This window comes from Bison bison, unplaced genomic scaffold, assembly GCF_000754665.1.
Source record: "Bison bison bison isolate TAMUID 2011002044 unplaced genomic scaffold, Bison_UMD1.0 scf7180017864486, whole genome shotgun sequence".
Taxonomy (NCBI): domain Eukaryota; kingdom Metazoa; phylum Chordata; class Mammalia; order Artiodactyla; family Bovidae; genus Bison; species Bison bison.
This window is the reverse complement of record NW_011495046.1, coordinates 6,744,521-6,761,130: the sequence shown is the minus strand read 5'-3', so window position 1 is coordinate 6,761,130 and position 16,610 is coordinate 6,744,521. Positions and strand designations below refer to the sequence as shown.

The following is a 16,610-nucleotide window of genomic DNA, read 5'->3' as shown; positions in this document are numbered from 1 at the left end:
CAGCCCACCAGGCTCCCCCATCCCTGGTATTCTCCAGGCAAGAACACTGGAGTGGGGGAGCCTGGTGGGCTGCCGTCTATGGGGTTGCACAGAGTCAGACACGGCTGGGCGACTTCACTTTCACGCATTGGAGAAGGAAATGACAACCCACTCCAGTGTTCTTGCCTGGAGAATCCCAGGGACGGGGGAGCCTGGCGGGCTGCCGTCTATGGGGTCGCACAGAGTCGGACACGACTGAAGTGACTTAGCAGTGGTGGTATTTATTTTTTACTCTCTAGTGAAGATTGTATCTGTTTGTAAAAGGCTGTGTCTTTTAAGATTAACTCCTAAAAATACATTATGATTTATGGGGTTTTGGGGCTTTTTAAAAGTTGAATTAAAATTCATTTCCTGAACAATCAGCTATCAGCAGGCTCGTTAGGCTTGTCACCTCTACCTACAAACTTCTATTCTGCCACATAGATGAGTTTGTTCTGATAAACTGTTAACTCATCTGGTTTCAGATAATTTAACTTCTCTTCGTTAAAGTTTTGCTAGTTGAATCATTATGCTGAAGGTACAAAGGATAATCTGTGCTTTTTGTTACTTTTTTCTTTCATCGTTCCTTTGCAGCATTTTCTCTATAGCACCAAATATTATTCAAATTTATATCTCCTATACTTTGAATGTTTCAGTAAATGTTTTATTTAATTTGGTTGTGCTAGTATCATGGGGAAAGGAGTGGGATAGATTTGGTTCATGGCATTCACAAATTACGGTGCTTTATTTAAGCTATGCTGTGATTTATCCAAGCACACTCTCTGGTATGTGACCTTGTTATGACTTGTGTCCTCTCACACAGCACTTACAAATAATTTTAGGTATTTTGTTATATTATTTGAGGGAGATGACAGGTGGTGTGTGCGTGCTTCATGGCCTTATTAAGAACTCTTATCACTAAATCCTCCTTTAGTTCTTAGAGTTCATAAGAATTTTCATATAGAGACCATATTCTTAAAAGAGAAAATGTAGCCCATTTCTTTCCATCCCAGAGTTTACATCTTGACCTAATATTTTTATGGATAATGAGTATGCTTACTTTTATTCCTTTTTAGGGTTTGTTGAAGAGGATGTTATATGTAGATGCTTTTGAACTGTGGTGTTGGAGAAGACTCTTGAGAGTCCCTTGGACTGCAAGGAGATCCAACCAGTCCATTCTGAAGGAGATCAGCCCTGGGATTTCTTTGGAGGGAATGATGCTAAAGCTGAAACTCCAGTACTTTGGCCACCTCATGCGAAGAGTTGACTCATTGGAAAAGACTCTGATACTGGGAGGGATTGGGGGCAGGAGGAGAGGGAGACGACAGAGGATGAGATGGCTGGATGGCATCACCGACTCGATGGACATGAGTCTGAGTGAACTCTGGGAGTTGGTGATGGACAGGGAGGCCTGGCGTACTGCGATTCATGGGGTCGCAGAGTCAGACACGACTGAGTGACTGAACTGAACTGAATTGATTGATACACATTATATAGTAATGTTTAACATATACATTATATGTTTAATATATTTAACATATTTATATATAGTATTAATATAATATATAATTAAATAATGTATAATATATTATATATAAACATGGACTTCCTTGGCAGCTCAGATGGTAAAGAATCTGCCTGCAATGCAGGAGACCCAGTTCAATCCCTGGGTAGGGAAGATCCTCTGGAGAAGAGAAGTGAATGGCAACCCACTCCAGTATTCTTGCCTGGAAATCCCATGGACAGAGGAGCCTACAGTCCATGGGGTCACAAAGAGTGACTAACATCATCATCATCATCTATACATAATATACATGTATATATATTATACATATACATAGTCTAAAAAGGCATGGAAATGCACTCTGCTACTCACATTGTGTGGTGAGCATCTGATGCCAACTCAGGGCTGGATTTCTATTGCTTTTAATGAAACTCTTTCATCCTATTTTCAGATTTCTAGTTCCTTTCCCTTTTTGCTGAGAAGCAAATTTTGTGAAACCAAGCCAGGAACTGTGGAAGGGAACACGTGGAGTGTCCATTAGTAAAGCCCAGATGCTGCCGGGAACACCACTGAGCTGTACTCCCGCACTGACAGCAGACAGACTCCACCTTCTGCCATTGGATCAAGGGAGCTAGGGATGAAGAATGTGATGAATTGCCCCTCAGTGACCCTCCTACTAGTCAGCCAGGTGACTCAGACCCGGTTCTGTTCTGGGAATAAAGAAATACTACCCTCACCATTTCCTCCTTACATTTGAATGTCACATCACTGCAACCTCATCTGGCTTCCCAGGTGGCGCTAGTGGTAAAGGATCCACCTGCCAATGCAGAAGACACAGGAGACGTGGGTTTGATCCCTGGGTTGGGAAGATCCCTGAAGGAGGAAATGGCAACACACTCCAGTGTTCTTGCCTGGGAAATTCCACGGACAGAGGTGCCTGGCAGGCTATAGCCCATGGATTTGCAAAGAGTCAGATACGACTGAATGAGCACAAGTTGTGAATTTGTACTTTGGGCTTCCCTGGTGGCTCAGAGGTTAAAGCGTCTGCCTGCAAAGCGGGAGACCTGGGTTCAATCCCTGGGTCAGGAAGATCCCCTGGAGAAGGAAATGGCAACCCACTCCAGTGTTCTTGCCTGGAGAATCCCATGGATGGAGGAGCCTGGTAGGTTACAGTCCACAGGGTCGCAAAGAGTCGGACACGACTGAGCAACTTCACTGAGTTGGTCTATTTCATATATGTTGTCAAATCTATGTAGAATCCTTTTGATGTTTGTGTATTCCTTGTTTCATTCATAATCTTGATTATTAATGGCTTCTGTCATTTTGTAAGAAGTCTGAATTTCATATTTTCAAAGCCCTGTAGATAGCATAGTTGTGAAAGTGAAGTGAAAATCTGAGTTGTTCAGTCATGTCCAACTCTTTTTGACCCCATGGACTGTAGCCCACCAGGCTCCTCTGTCCATGGAATTCTCCAGGGAATCTTCCCAACCCAGGGATCGAACCTGAGTCTCCTACCATCTGAGCTCACTTTCTCATTTAAAAAAATTTTATTTTATATTGTAGTTGACTAACAATATTGTTAGTTTCGGGTGTACAGCAAGGTGATTCTGTTGTACATATACATGTTTCTATTCTTTTTCAAATACTTTTGCCATTTAGATTTTTGCAGATTATTGAGCAAAGTTCCCTATGCTATGCAGTAGGTCCTTGTCGTCTATTTTAAATATAGCAGTGTGTACATGCCAATCTATCCCTCCTGCCCACCATTTCCTCTTGCTAACTCTAAGTTTCTGTTTTGTAAATAATTTCATTTGTATCCTTTTTTTTTTGATTCCCCATATAAGCAATAGTACATGATATTTGTCTTTAACTTGCTTCACTTAGTATGATAATCTAGGTCCATCCATGTTGCTGTATATGGCATTATTTCATTCTTTTAATGGCTGAGTAGTATTCCCACGTATATTTTGTACCACATCTTCTTTATCCATTCCTCTGTTGATGAATATTTAGGGTGCTTCCATGTCTTGACTATTGTAAACAGTGCTGCAATGAACATAGGGTTTTAATGGCTGAGTAGTATTCCCACGTATATTTTGTACCACATCTTCTTTATCCATTCCTCTGTTGATGAATATTTAGGGTGCTTCCATGTCTTGACTATTGTAAACAGTGCTGCAATGAACATAGGGTTTTAATGGCTGAGTAGTATTCCCACGTATATTTTGTACCACATCTTCTTTATCCATTCCTCTGTTGATGAATATTTAGGGTGCTTCCATGTCTTGACTATTGTAAACAGTGCTGCAATGAACATAGGGTTTTAATGGCTGAGTAGTATTCCCACGTATATTTTGTACCACATCTTCTTTATCCATTCCTCTGTTGATGAATATTTAGGGTGCTTCCATGTCTTGACTATTGTAAACAGTGCTGCAATGAACATAGGGTTGCATATGTCCTTTTGAATCATGTTTTTCTCTGGGTATTTGTCCAGGAGTGGGATTTGCTGGGTGATATGGTAGCTCTTCTTGCCTAGAGAATCCCAGGGATGGCGGGGCCTGGTGGGCTGCCGTCTATGGGGTCGCACAGAGTCGGACACGACTGAAGCGACTTAGCAGCATGGTAGCTCTATTTTTAGTTTCTTAAGTAATCTCCTTACTGTTCTCCATAGTGGTTGAACCTATTTACATTACTAACAACAGTGTAGGAGGGTTCCCTTTTCTCCACATCCTCTCCAGCATTTATTATTTGTAGACTTTTTCTTTGTTCCAAACTTTAAACTTTTTACTTTGTATTGGGGTATAGCTGATTAACAGTGTTGTGATAGCTTCAGGTGAACAGCAAAGGGACTCAGCCATACATATACATGTATTGATTCTCCTGCAAACTCCCCTGCAATCCAGGCTGCCACATAACACTGAGCTGAGTTCCCTGTGCTGTACAGTAGATCCTTGTTGGTTATCCACTTTAAATACAGCAATGTGCACATGTCCATCTCAAACTCCCTATCTCTTCCCCCACCCTTCCCCTGCAGCAACCATTAATTTCCAAGTCTGTGAGTCTTTCTGTTTTATAAATAAGCTCATTTGTATCACCTCTTTTTAGGTTCTAAATATGAGATGTCATACAATATTCCTCCTTCTGTACTTACTTCACTCAGTATGACTCTCTCTAGGTCCATCCATGTTGCTGCAAATAGCATTATTTCATTCTTTTAATGGCTGAGTAATATTCCATTGTATGTATGTACCACATCTTTATCCATTCCTCTGTTGATGGACATTTAGGCTGCTTCCATGTCTTGGCTAATGTAAACAGTGCTGTAATGAACACTGGGGTATGTGTATCCTTTCGGATCATGTTTTTCTCTGGACATATCCCAGGAGTGGAACTGCAGGGTATGTTAGCTCTATTTTTAGTTTTCTACAGAACCGCCATACTATTCTCCATAGTGGCTGCACCAATTTGCGTTCTCATCAACAGTGTAGGAGGGTTCCCGTCTTCTCCAGCATTTATTTGTGGATTTTTTGATGATAGCCATTCTGGCTGGTGTGAGGTACTATCTTATTGCAGTTTTATTTGCATTTCTCCAGTAATTAGTGATGTCGAACACCTTTTCATGAGCCTCATGGCCCTCTGTATGTCCTCTTTGGAGAAATGTCTCTTTAGGTTTTCTGCCCATTTTTGAGTGGGTCGTTTTGATGATGTTAAGCATCATGAGCTGTTTGTAAATTCTGGAGACTAATCCTTTTTCAGTCATATCATTTGCAAGTATTTCCTCCTAATCTGTAGACGTTTTATTATCTCCTTTGCTGGGCAAAAGCATTTATGTAGGTCCCATTGATTTATTTTTCTATGAGATGGATCGAAAAAGATGTTGCTGTGATTAATGTCAGAGTGTTCTGCCTATATTTTCCTCTAGAAGTTTTATAGTGTTTGGTCTCACATTTAGGTCTTTAATAATTCTGAGCTTATTTTTGTGTATGGAGTTCATATTATTTGCAGACTTTTTCATGACAGCCATTCTGATTGACGTGAGGTGATACATTGCAGTTTTTATTCACATTTCTCTAATAATTAGCAGTGTTGGGCATCTTTTCATGTGCCCGTTGGCCCTAAGTACGTCTTCGTGGAAAAATGTCTCCTCAGGTCTTCTGCCTCTTTTTGGATGGGGCTTCTCTGGTGGCTCAGACAGTAATTCACCTACAGTGTGGGAGACCTGGGTTCAATCCCTGGGTTGGGAAGATCCCCTGGAGAAGGAAATGGCAACCCACTCCAGTATTCTGACCTGGAGAATTCCATGGACAGAGGAGGCTGGTGGCTACAGTCCATGGGGTGCAAAGAGTTGACATGACTGAGCAACTTTCAAGTCTTTTGCCTAAATTTTTATTTTTTTGAGCCACATGAGCTGTTTGTAAAATTTGGAGATTAATCCTTTGTCAATTACATCATTTGCAAAGTTTCTGGCATTCTGTTGGATGTCTTTTCATCTTGTTTATGGTTTCCTTTGCTGTGCAGAGCTTTTGAATTTAATTAGGTTCCATTTATTTAGTTTTGTTATTTCCATTACTCTAGGAGAGGGATCAAAAAAGATACTGTTGCAATTTATGTCAGAGTGTTTTGCCTATGTTTTCCTCTAAGAGTTTTATCAATACCCCGTGTCACATTTAGATCTTTAATCCATTTTGAGGTTTTTTTTGTGTGTGTTAAAGAGTATTATAGTTTCATTTTTTTTACATATAGCTGTCCTGTTTTTCCAGCACCGTTTATTGAAGAGACTCTTCACTGTCCATTCTTGCCTCATTTGTCATAGATTAACTGACCATAGGTGCATGGGTTTACTTCTGGGCTTTTTCTCCTGTTCCATTGATTTATATTTCTGCTGTTGTGCCAGTACCATACTGTTTTGATTACTTTGTAGCTTTGTAGTATACATAGTGTGAAGTCAGAGCGCCTGGTTCCTCCAGCTTCATTTTTCTTTCTCAAGATTGCTCTGGCTATTTGGGGTCTTTTGTGTCTCCATACATTGAAAACCACAAAACTGCTACAATTTTTGCTTCAACCATCAAAGGTCTCAGAAAACTTGAGAAGAGAAAGAAAACCTATTCCATTTACCCATGTTTTTACTTTCCATGCTCTTCCTTTCTGATGTCTCGAGGTTCCATTATTATTTCCTTCCTGTTTAGAGAGCTTTTCTTTAGTCATACTTCTAGGGTAGGTCTGCTGGTGAAAACTTCTGTTTTACTTCTGAGAATGTCTCAATTTCCCCTCCCTTTCTGAAGGATATTTTCATTAGAATTCTGGAATGACAGTTCTTTCAGTCCACGAGAAATGTGCCATTCACTTCCAGGCCCCCTGGTTTCTGAGGAACTTGCTGCCATTCTGTGTTAAGACATCACCACCAGGAGGAAACGAGTCTTCTGTCTGGCCCATTTTTAGGTTCTTTTCCTCCAGCTCTAGTTTTGAGTCTTACTGTGAGGTCTTGGTGTGGACTCCTTTGGTTTTATCTTATGCTTATCAGCATTTTGAATCTGAGCCTTTACATGGCTTTGCCAAAGTCAGGAAACTGTCAGCCCTTTTTCTTGGAACATTTTTTTCAGCTCCCCTTTTCTGTCCCTTGTTCTTTGAACATATTCCATGAAAATCATGGGGAAGAAAGTTGAAGGAATTAACCTCCGAGAATTCTAGATATTAGCAATAAGGAAGGTGAGAATTCTGGAGCCTGGGGCTTTGGGGTTCTCCCAAACACACTACACAGCCAAACGCCATGGACTCCATGTCTGTGTGCTTTCCCTGGTGACCCTGGGCACTACCAGTAGTTCCCTCAAAGTGGTGTGTCACTCGGTTCAGGCCAAAATAATGACAACTGAATATAAGAAGCTATCCTCAGCCCTCTCCCTCTCACACCAGAACACTCCTACTCTGCACGACAAATACAACAAAACCACAGCTTCCCTGGAGTGAGCCCAGAGATTCTGACTGGAAAAACAGGTCTGATTAAAAAGTACACCCCAGGAGATTCTGAAGGACAGACAAGCCTAGGTCACCCTGGTAAGTATGGAAACAAGCACAGTGCCCCCTGCGTCATGCTCTGATCCCTTTGGTGTCCGTGTGGGATATGTCACCACCAGGCAGTGCCAACTGACTCAAAAATGTGTTGCTTTAACTCCCTACATGTTCTTCCATTTGTTGTAAGAGGAACTTAGAAAAACCTAACACTAAACTTTGAAAGAATTCTTAGTGAAAGCGGAAGTTCTCAGTTTCTACAGCACAGGTCGGTAATGGCACTTCCTTTTTTCCATCTGGTCTGTGCTCCCAGAGAAGGCGACACAATGATGCTAACCTTGGGTACACACAGCAGAGAACACTGTGTGCACAGTTTCAGCTCACATCCATGCAACAAGTTACATATTATACCAACCTGGATGTTTACAGAACTTTCTTTAAAATCAAATTCACCATTTTTTGTAGCCATTCGATCTTTAAAATTAAATTCTCTAATATTTTTCTTAACGTTCAAAGATGCACCATGCAAAGTAGAAACTGTTAAAGTGAGCTTAATTTTTTTTTTTTTTTTAGCCTTGGAAGAGCAAGACCTCAAAAAATTGGGTACACACTCAGAATTGTTCCTCTTAGAAAAATTAGTAAAAGGCAGAAGATTTATATAGTCTGAAGATAAACCAGAGTATGAGTTTCAATATTTTATTAAAATAGCATATTTAACCACTTGTTAACCAAGAATATTAATTTTGTCCCACCCACCCCAACCCCATATGCAGCACGACACAGTAGTGATTTCAAATATCCTTGATCGTGATAACCAACAGAAACATTTCAAAGTCAAGTTTGCAACTAAAAACTAGACCTTGGAAAAATTCTGCATTAGAAGAAACATCACAAAGCTCTCGAGCAGAATTCTTTTCTCTGCCTGAGAATTAATGCAGTATGCCACCCCCGACATTACTGCCGGTCTGCTTTTTCTCCTCTATGCATAGAATAACGTCTCATTTATAAGTACCCACTTCATAAATAAATCGGCATTTTCACCTCTTTTAATGTTCCTTTTCAGCTTCACAAAGAAACCAGTAAATAAAACTGTCGACGACAGTCACGACATAGGCTCTCACAGCAAGATAAAAAACTTGAAAATATGCAGAGATGCATCGACGCTATTTTACATAAAAAGATTTTAAAAAGTGCAAGGCAAAATCTGCAGTTTTTTAGGGGAGTTTTTAGGCACATCCATTTCTTAAAGCAAGCTTCAGTATGAATTCCAGTTTTTTTCTTCATGACACCTGTTTTAGTTAGTCTTTCTTTAAAAAAAAAAAAAAATACACTGTCAAGTCTGAAAAAGGGCATCTATGGTCCCGAAAGGCGAGGTTTTCAGTTATGGCGTGTCCGTCCTTTTTTTATCCTTGCCGGCTTTGGTTTGGGGATGTACTGATTATTTGCCTGGTACTCGAGTTCTTTCCGGAAGTAGTGGATGGCTTTGTTTAACCCTTCCTCCAGTGGGACCTGTTTAAAGAGAGGGTGAGGATGAGGGGCAGCCCCCGCCTGTATGGTGCACTAGACCAGCACGGTGCTCCCTTCTTCTCAGAAGTCTCCACGGAGGAAGGTGCTCAGGAAGGCAGCCAGGTAAGAGCCACACACCTGACTCTCCTGGGGACACCCACCCTTTGGACCTTCACCCCTGGGGACCTGACACCCTCTGCTCTGTCATCACCCCCGTGGGACCCAAAAGCCTCTGCATCATCACCCACCCCTCGAGGGACCTGACACCCTCTGCTCTGTCACTCCCAGGGAATCGAAACCATTGCACCTTCAACCCCGGGGAGTCTTCACCCTCCGCACAGGGACCTGGGACAACTGGGCAGCCTCATAATGTGGAGGCCGCCAGAGCAAGCACGGAGCAGGAATCACAGCAGGTGCCCACGTCATGCAGACACCACAAAGGACAGGAAAGCAGCAGCCCAAGGGCAACCCACCTGGAGGACAGTCAGCCCGGGGAACGGGGGACCCTTGCCCCAGGAGGAGGGCAGTTCAAGGGGCAAGGGACCCACCCCCAGGGAGGGGGGCAACCAACCCGGCAGGGACAGATGAACCCACGCTCCAGGTCGGGGCAGTGAGTCTGGGGAGAACCCAGGTCCCAAGGAGAGGACCAGTCAGCCCAGAGAGGACTCACAACCAGGAGGGGGGCAGTCAACTGGGGGGAAAGGGGATGGGGAGAGGGACCCAGGCCCAGAAAGGAGAGCAGTGAGTCCTGGTAGGACAGTCAGCCTGGGGGATAGAGGGACCACAGCCCTAAGGGGGCCAGTCAGCTTAGGGGGAGAAGGGACCCACACCCCAGGTAGACTCAGTGAACCAGGAGAGATGAGGGACCATGCCCCAAGAGAGGGGCAGTCAGCGTGGGAGGACACGGGGACCTTCGCCCGAGGAGGGAGGCAGTCAGCCTGGAGGTACGCACACCTCGGAGATGGGGCACTGAGTCCCGGGGGGACAACCCATGTCCCAGGGAGAGGGGCAGTCTACCAGGAGGAGACAAGGAGAGCTTTGCCCTGGGGTGGGAAGGAGACTTTTGCCCAAGGAAGGGAGCAGTCATCCCCAAGAGGGGTGGGGGACCCAGGTCCCAGAAGGGGGGCAGTCATTCCCAGGGTGGGGGGACAGGGATTCTTATCCCAGGAAGGGGCAGTCAGCCCGGAGAGGACCCAGGCTGCAGGGTGGTAGGCTGTCAGCCTGGGGACTGTGGGACCTTCATCACAGAAAGGGGCATTTAGCCCACAGGGTATACAGTCAGTCCGGTTGGGCCAGTCAGCCAGGGGGATAGGGGACCCATGCCTCAGGAGGTAGGCAGTCAGCCTGGGGGACCCTCATCTCAGGGGGGATGGTTGAGGGGGCCCCATGCCCTGGGGCCGGGAGTCAGCCTCTGGAACCTGGGGACACCAGGTCCAGGGGACAGCATTCCTGGCTTGGGGAGCCACACTGGGAGGCTGAAAGCCTTTAAGAGGACGGGAAAAGCTGGGAGGTCTGCAGTTTGCAGGCTTCGGCTTCTCACTCACCCACCCTGCTTGGCCTGCGTGGGGGCCAGTTGGGATGAGGTCAGACAGGTAATGGACACCAAGGTTGGCTCTCCTCACCCATGACACCCTGGCTGAATGGACGGCCAGACCCTGCAGGGTTACTCAGTTCTAAGCCTGCACCGTCGCCCCCTCAGTGCGGCTTTCCAAGTGAAGCCAGCGAAAAGAGACCCTCGATGGCAGATGCCCCAAGAGTCCAGGTCACAACCCGTAATGGAGGAGGAAGGACATAGGCCTGGAGAGGACCCTGCCAGGGCTGCCCCACTCGGCAGTACCCGTGAAGGATAAACATGGGGAAAGGCCTTCTCCAGGGGCGGCGATAGTCCCGAACCCCTCTTACCACTGGCTCCCACCCCAGCATCAGCTTTGCTTTCTTGATGTCTGGTTTCCTTTTCTGGGGGTCATCCTGGGCTTCAGAAAGAAACTGAATTTCACTCCCACTGCCTGAATTTAAGAAAAAAAAAAAACAGAATCAGGAACCACTGAGGTGTGATTTTTATACATGAGCGTCAAGTCCCACCTGCACAGGAACACAGATGCAGACGGTGTGATATGTCCTAGTCCCCTCGCTCTGGCTCCACAGGCCTGAGCCACCCTGAGGTGGGTGAGTGGGCAGGCCCCACGCTGACCACCACCCTCAGCCAACATGGCCTTGCGCCCATTGCCCACACCGCAGATGCCCCAGTGAGCCATCCTCCAGGCATGAACACCCTACCAGAGCCCCTCACCTGCAGTCAGGCCGCCTAACGAACAGCATGCAGGGGAGTGAATGTGGGCCAGCCCTGGTCAACACCTTACATAGGCCTGGCCACCGACACCCTACAAGAGCCACCCTGAGCCTACACAACGATGTCCAGCCACCCTGGACAGACCACATGCAGAAGGATGGAAGCCTGGCTGGTCCAGCTTCCTTGCTGGGCCCACACCCTGCCAGTCAGCGGAATGAAGACATCCCAGTGACCTCTGGCCAGGCCTGCAGAGGGAGGCCCCACTCCAGGATCTGGAGTGAATAAAACAGCTGCTGTCTGAAGCCACTGGTGTTTGGGGCTGTGTGTCACACAGCCGTCCTCCTGGGATTTACACAAACTTCTCCACTTCAGCGTGAGCACGACCCTGAGGATCTGGTCACATGCAGACTCCACTCTGGGACATGCGGGCAGGTCTGTGGGTCTGCATTTCTCACAAGATGGTGATGAAGCTGCTGGTCGAAAGGCCTCACTCGGGGTGCCAAGGCCCAGGGTCCAAGGTGAGCTTCCCCACTGGGGAAAGGTGGACAGACCCCCAGTGGAGACGCCGGGGAAGAATGTAAACAGAGGCTGCTGAGATTTCTGTCTGAGGAAGACTATCCCCTGTCCTGTCCGACTGTCCAGGCTGGTAGCTGACAGCTCGGTGCCAGGACAGACCACCCCAGGCACTGCAGCTGGCTAAAGTGGGGGTCTGGACAGGCCCACATCTTGCTCACGCAATTTAGCCAAACTCATTCCAATCTGGTTGTGTCTGAAACTCTGATTTCCTGATCGACCGTGGGAAGCAGACATTCCTGAGACAGGCTCCTGGGAGCCCCAGGACACCTGTGACAAAGGGAACAGCCCGTGGACACCAGCAGCTCACGGACAGCTGGAAATACACAAACTGCTTGTGGCTTAAGAGCACACCCTCTCTGGAGCCACTCCCAGTGTCCACACCACCTGCCCCCTCGGCCAGGGCGGCCAGGATGGCCAGGACTGCATACGGAACCTAAAGCTGGCCACCAGACTCTGTCAGAAGCACACAGGTCAGCATTGCCCTCTTGCTTCCTGAAGTCCTGTGCTCGTCATGGCCAGCATGTGGCACCAGACAGTGGTCACCGGTGGAGAACTGCTAACCACGTCACATCTCAGGCACCAGGGACAACTGGACGTTCCCGCTGTGCAAAGACCTGATGTCACCACAGGGACCCAAGCCAGCCCCTTCCCCTTCATCTTTCCATTACTTAAAGCATCTCAAAACAGTGGGGCGCTCCTGACCCAGTTCTGCTTCCCATCCAATTCAGTCAGCGAGTGTTAACCATGCACTGTCCAGACAAGGTGTTACTAACCGACAGGCCAGCTTCGCTCAGCGAGGCCCCTGCCCCTGTTCTACTCACCAACGAGGTTTTTGATGAGCTGAGCAAATTCTAGGATGGTGTGTTCTCGGGTTCCCCTGAGGAGAGGGTCTCTGGTTAGCAGTGTCGATGCAACAGGACGCCACCACCCACGTCCCCCGGAGTGCTTGGAGGCTCACGAAGTCACTGGACGCCCACCTCCATGAGGGTTCCGCAGGAGGCACAGCACGGCTGGGGGCTGCACTATGCCTGTCCCCGCCTTGGCCTTGGTCGGGGGCAGCTAATGGGGACACATCCCCTGGTCCAGGTACAGGATGATGTCCAGGAGCAAAGGTTCTGTAACCGCAGTGTTGCTGGGCAGGAAAGCCTGGTTCTGCCAGCAGGCTCCCCCGGGACACTCGATACCCCAATGGGGCACCATGCTCACCACCTCGGTAGTGAAGACCCCTGAGCTCAGACACAAAGCCCGACAGAAACGAAATGTATTCAGAGATGTGGGCTGCGGGCAGCCAACAGGAGAGACAGGACGTGGTTGAAGGATAGCTGACTTCTGGGGGGTTTGAGGAAAACCATTTTCTCCTTCTCTTCCTCCCCTACACCTTCTAGCAGCCTCAGCCCCTTCCCTTTCCAGTCCTGCTCATCCCATCATGAGAGACCACCATGAAGTCTGGCAACTGAATGTCCTAAGTACTCTTTGTTCTCAATCTCCTAATTTCCTCTGAAGCAAGATGATGACAGAGGCAGGCAGGGTTGTTTTTGTTTAACTGCTAACTCATGTCCGACTCTGCGAATCCTGGACTGCAGCCGCCCAGGCTCCTCTGTCCACGGGATTCTGCAGGCAAGAATGCTGGAGTGGGTTGTCATTTCCTTCTCTAGGGGACATTTCCGAATCAGGGATCGAACCAGCATCTCCTGCATTAGCAGGCAGGTTCTTTACCACTGAGCCACTGGGGAAGCCCAAGGTTGTACCATAAATATATGGAGAGTTTTCTGCCAGCAAGAACCAAAAACAACAAGCTGCTCTGCAGAGAAGTGTGTCCTCCAGCATAAGGGGCGAAAGGCTGGAGAAGACAGCAGGATAAACCACCTCCCAACCCTGCCAGGAGTGCCGGGGGCTACAGGAAGCCAGACACAGAGCTGCCCAAGGTGGGTCTGGGCCACCTGCAGCCCTGGCAAGGGAGGGAAACAGTCCTAATCCTTTACTTTCTATGTCCCTGGAAAGCGAGCTTTATAATGACTAGCTGCAGGAGAAGAAGGGGATGACAGAGGAGGACATGGTTGGATGACATCACCGACTCAACGGACATGAGTTTGAGCAAACTCCGGGAGACAGTGAACGACAGGGAAGCCTGGCATGCACAGCCATGGGGTCACAGAGTCAGACACGACTGAACGACTGGACAACAAAACTGCACGATATACGATGGAGAAAAGACATACAAACACCCCCACTACCAGCAGACTTTGCGAGCTCTGAGACCTAGCCTCCAGGTGGATGGAGTCAGGTTAGTGTTTACTATGCGGTTCATCCATCCTTTGCAGACACCTTACATCTTGGCGGACTCCTGTTTCAATCTGTTCTGTGATTTTTCCTCTAGTGCTGGTTAAGTGGCAAACAGGTTCATGGGCTAAGCTTGCTGACAGCAAGTGAACCACAATAGGAACCGGACTGCTAAGCAGGCAGTGGGTGGTGGGGATGGACTCACCAGGTTGACGGGGCTGCTGACGTTGCTGTTCATGAGTGCCACAAGGCCATTCACCAGGTCACTGGAAAAGAGGGGAGGCCGCTCAGGTGCCCGCTGATGCCCACAGGTGTGGTGCATCAGACATCAGCCACCTCCCGGGAGGAGAGATGGGACATCAGAATAAAATCCTGCACGCTAGAGGGCATGGAGGATGCTCAAGTATTCTAGGAGACAAGGTGGTGTTGGGGAGCTGCCTTCTGTGGGCAGGTGTAGACAGACGACTGGACAGGATGGGAGCTGAGAGATGGGGCTGAGTTCCCTACGCTGTGTATTTCTGAAACTGTTCAACAATTAAAAAGTAAAAGTAGACACACATTCAGAAGAGATGGTGTTTATGCAAGTTTCTGAGGAAAGACGATGTTTAACATGAACCCAGGTAGTTGGCCCATACGGAAAAGCAGATGGTTTTTAAAAAACTAAGCTCCCCTGCAAAAAAAAAAAAAGAACTCCAGTATGTGAGTCCTATACTAACAAGTCAGATAAAGCAGATAACCCCAAGCGTTAAAATGAGTTCCCTGGCCCTCTGGGCCTTACCTCCCCCCAGAGCCTGTGGCTCCCAGAGGGAACTGTCGGGGTGTCTAGATGCTGCCAATGGACTGTGAGCAACTGGGCCATGATGGGGACTGTGAGGAGGCAAACTTGCCCTAACCAAGGTTTGGTTCTTATTTATAGAACCATTAAAGGGTGGTTCTGTCAAGAAAAAAAAAGTAACTTGTAAAAATGACACCTCAGTGCTACGTAAGCACGGGCTAAGGCATTCCCCCAGCTGTTTCTGTCGAGGTTGCCGGGGTTCTGCACACGTGGCCGCTGGGAAACTCTCTTTCCTCCTCCATCACAACCAGCAAGGAGCACGTTGCTGTGCTCACCTCTGAAAAAGGATCTTAGTGTTTCCTCTCCTTTGCATTGAGGGGGAAAAAAAAAAATTGGGGTGGGGGGGTTGCTATTTAGCAAACACTGTTTTCTAGGATCTTGTTTACAACCAATGGGTGTTTTGGGAACATGCCTGAAGTCCACTCTGCTCTTGCAGATCAAGCACAGATGCAGATAAACACTCGGTGACCCAGGATGTTTCCTCTCTCCTAGAAACGAACACAGGCCCCTCCATCACTATGGCGGTAATGAGCACATCCCAACTCCCCCTCTGATGACACACGTCTCTGCCTGTTTTGAATGACACTGAAAGCTCCTGTTCAGTAGCATCCATGAGTTTTTAACACTGAATGGGGGGTCCCCATACTAAGCTGGAAGGTGACAGCATCATGTAATCATTCGGAGGAGGTGGAGATGGGGCATGCATCTTTTGTGCAACAGACCTTCCACTTCTAAGGTCAGAGTTGCATAGATCATACCCATTTAACCTGAAGTTCTTTTAAAGTGTCATTTTGACAAAGCTACTTTTTAAGACAACACTGCATTGCGTCTGTGGGTGAGGATGCAATCTGCCTATGAGAGGACCAGTCACAGACAGGACAGGACATCGGCGCACAGGCCACCCTGAGATCCCAACAGTCACCCAGAGACTGTGCCATGCTGCTCCTGGGCAACCATGGATTTTGGAAATGGGTAACTTAGTTCCGCAATGCAAGGCCCCCACAGTGTGCATTTTGATTAGTAACTGTGAAGTAGAAGAATCTCAGTGTCTATAAACCAGCTTATTTAAAACAGCCTAGCCCTGGTGAGCTGACCATCTTGGCCGAGCCTTGAACAAGGTAGAGTGGAGGCCAGGAAAGCTCGTTCCCCAAGTTTGGGGGAGCCTCATGTATCAGGGCCCAGTGACCATGGAAGCAAGACCAGCAGATAGCACAGGCCCATGAAGAGACATTCTGCCCAGAGGGTCCCCAGCAACACTCCAGTGACCACATCAAGGTCTCTCAGGCTGCACGTTGGTGTCTGGTGAGGGGCACATGGACTGTGCAGGGCAGGCAGCAAGGTGCGTCCTGTCCTGCTTGGGACAGAACGCAACCCATGTATCATGTGATGCTTAAAAGACTTTAACAATCAGCAAAAAAAAAAGCATCTGAGAGGCTACTTTAAGTGATTTCATATCTGATTGATGCCTTTGAAATAAGAATGTGTTTTGATTGATGTCTTGTTTACTGCACAGACTCTGGAATATTCCATGAGGTGGTATGGCTGGGGGAGGCTGGGGGGCGTGATGGGGCTGGTGGGGGAGGTTTTATGTG

At 47.3% G+C, this 16,610-nt stretch overlaps 1 protein-coding gene across 4 annotated transcripts in view; it reads right to left on the bottom strand.

Moving 5' to 3' along the window:
* Nucleotides 1-8,213: 8,213 nt before the first annotated feature.
* The window catches only part of UXS1 (UDP-glucuronate decarboxylase 1), a 43,715-nt gene continuing 35,318 nt past the window's right edge, over nt 8,214-16,610 (bottom strand). For 2 of the 4 annotated variants that reach the window (XR_827289.1, XR_827288.1), the window contains 4 exons: nt 14,389-14,449; nt 12,725-12,780; nt 10,940-11,043; nt 8,214-9,040 (listed from right to left, as the gene is read on the bottom strand). Coding sequence is in view for 2 of the 4 variants with exons in the window: in XM_010863003.1 (XP_010861305.1) it covers nt 8,909-9,040; nt 10,940-11,043; nt 12,725-12,793; nt 14,385-14,449 (370 nt within the window). In the remaining 2 variants the exon portion in view is untranslated. Of the gene's footprint in view, nt 9,041-10,939; nt 11,044-12,724; nt 12,794-14,384; nt 14,450-16,610 lie in introns of all 4 variants that reach the window. The other 2 variants (XM_010863003.1, XM_010863004.1) reach the window with 1 other exon arrangement.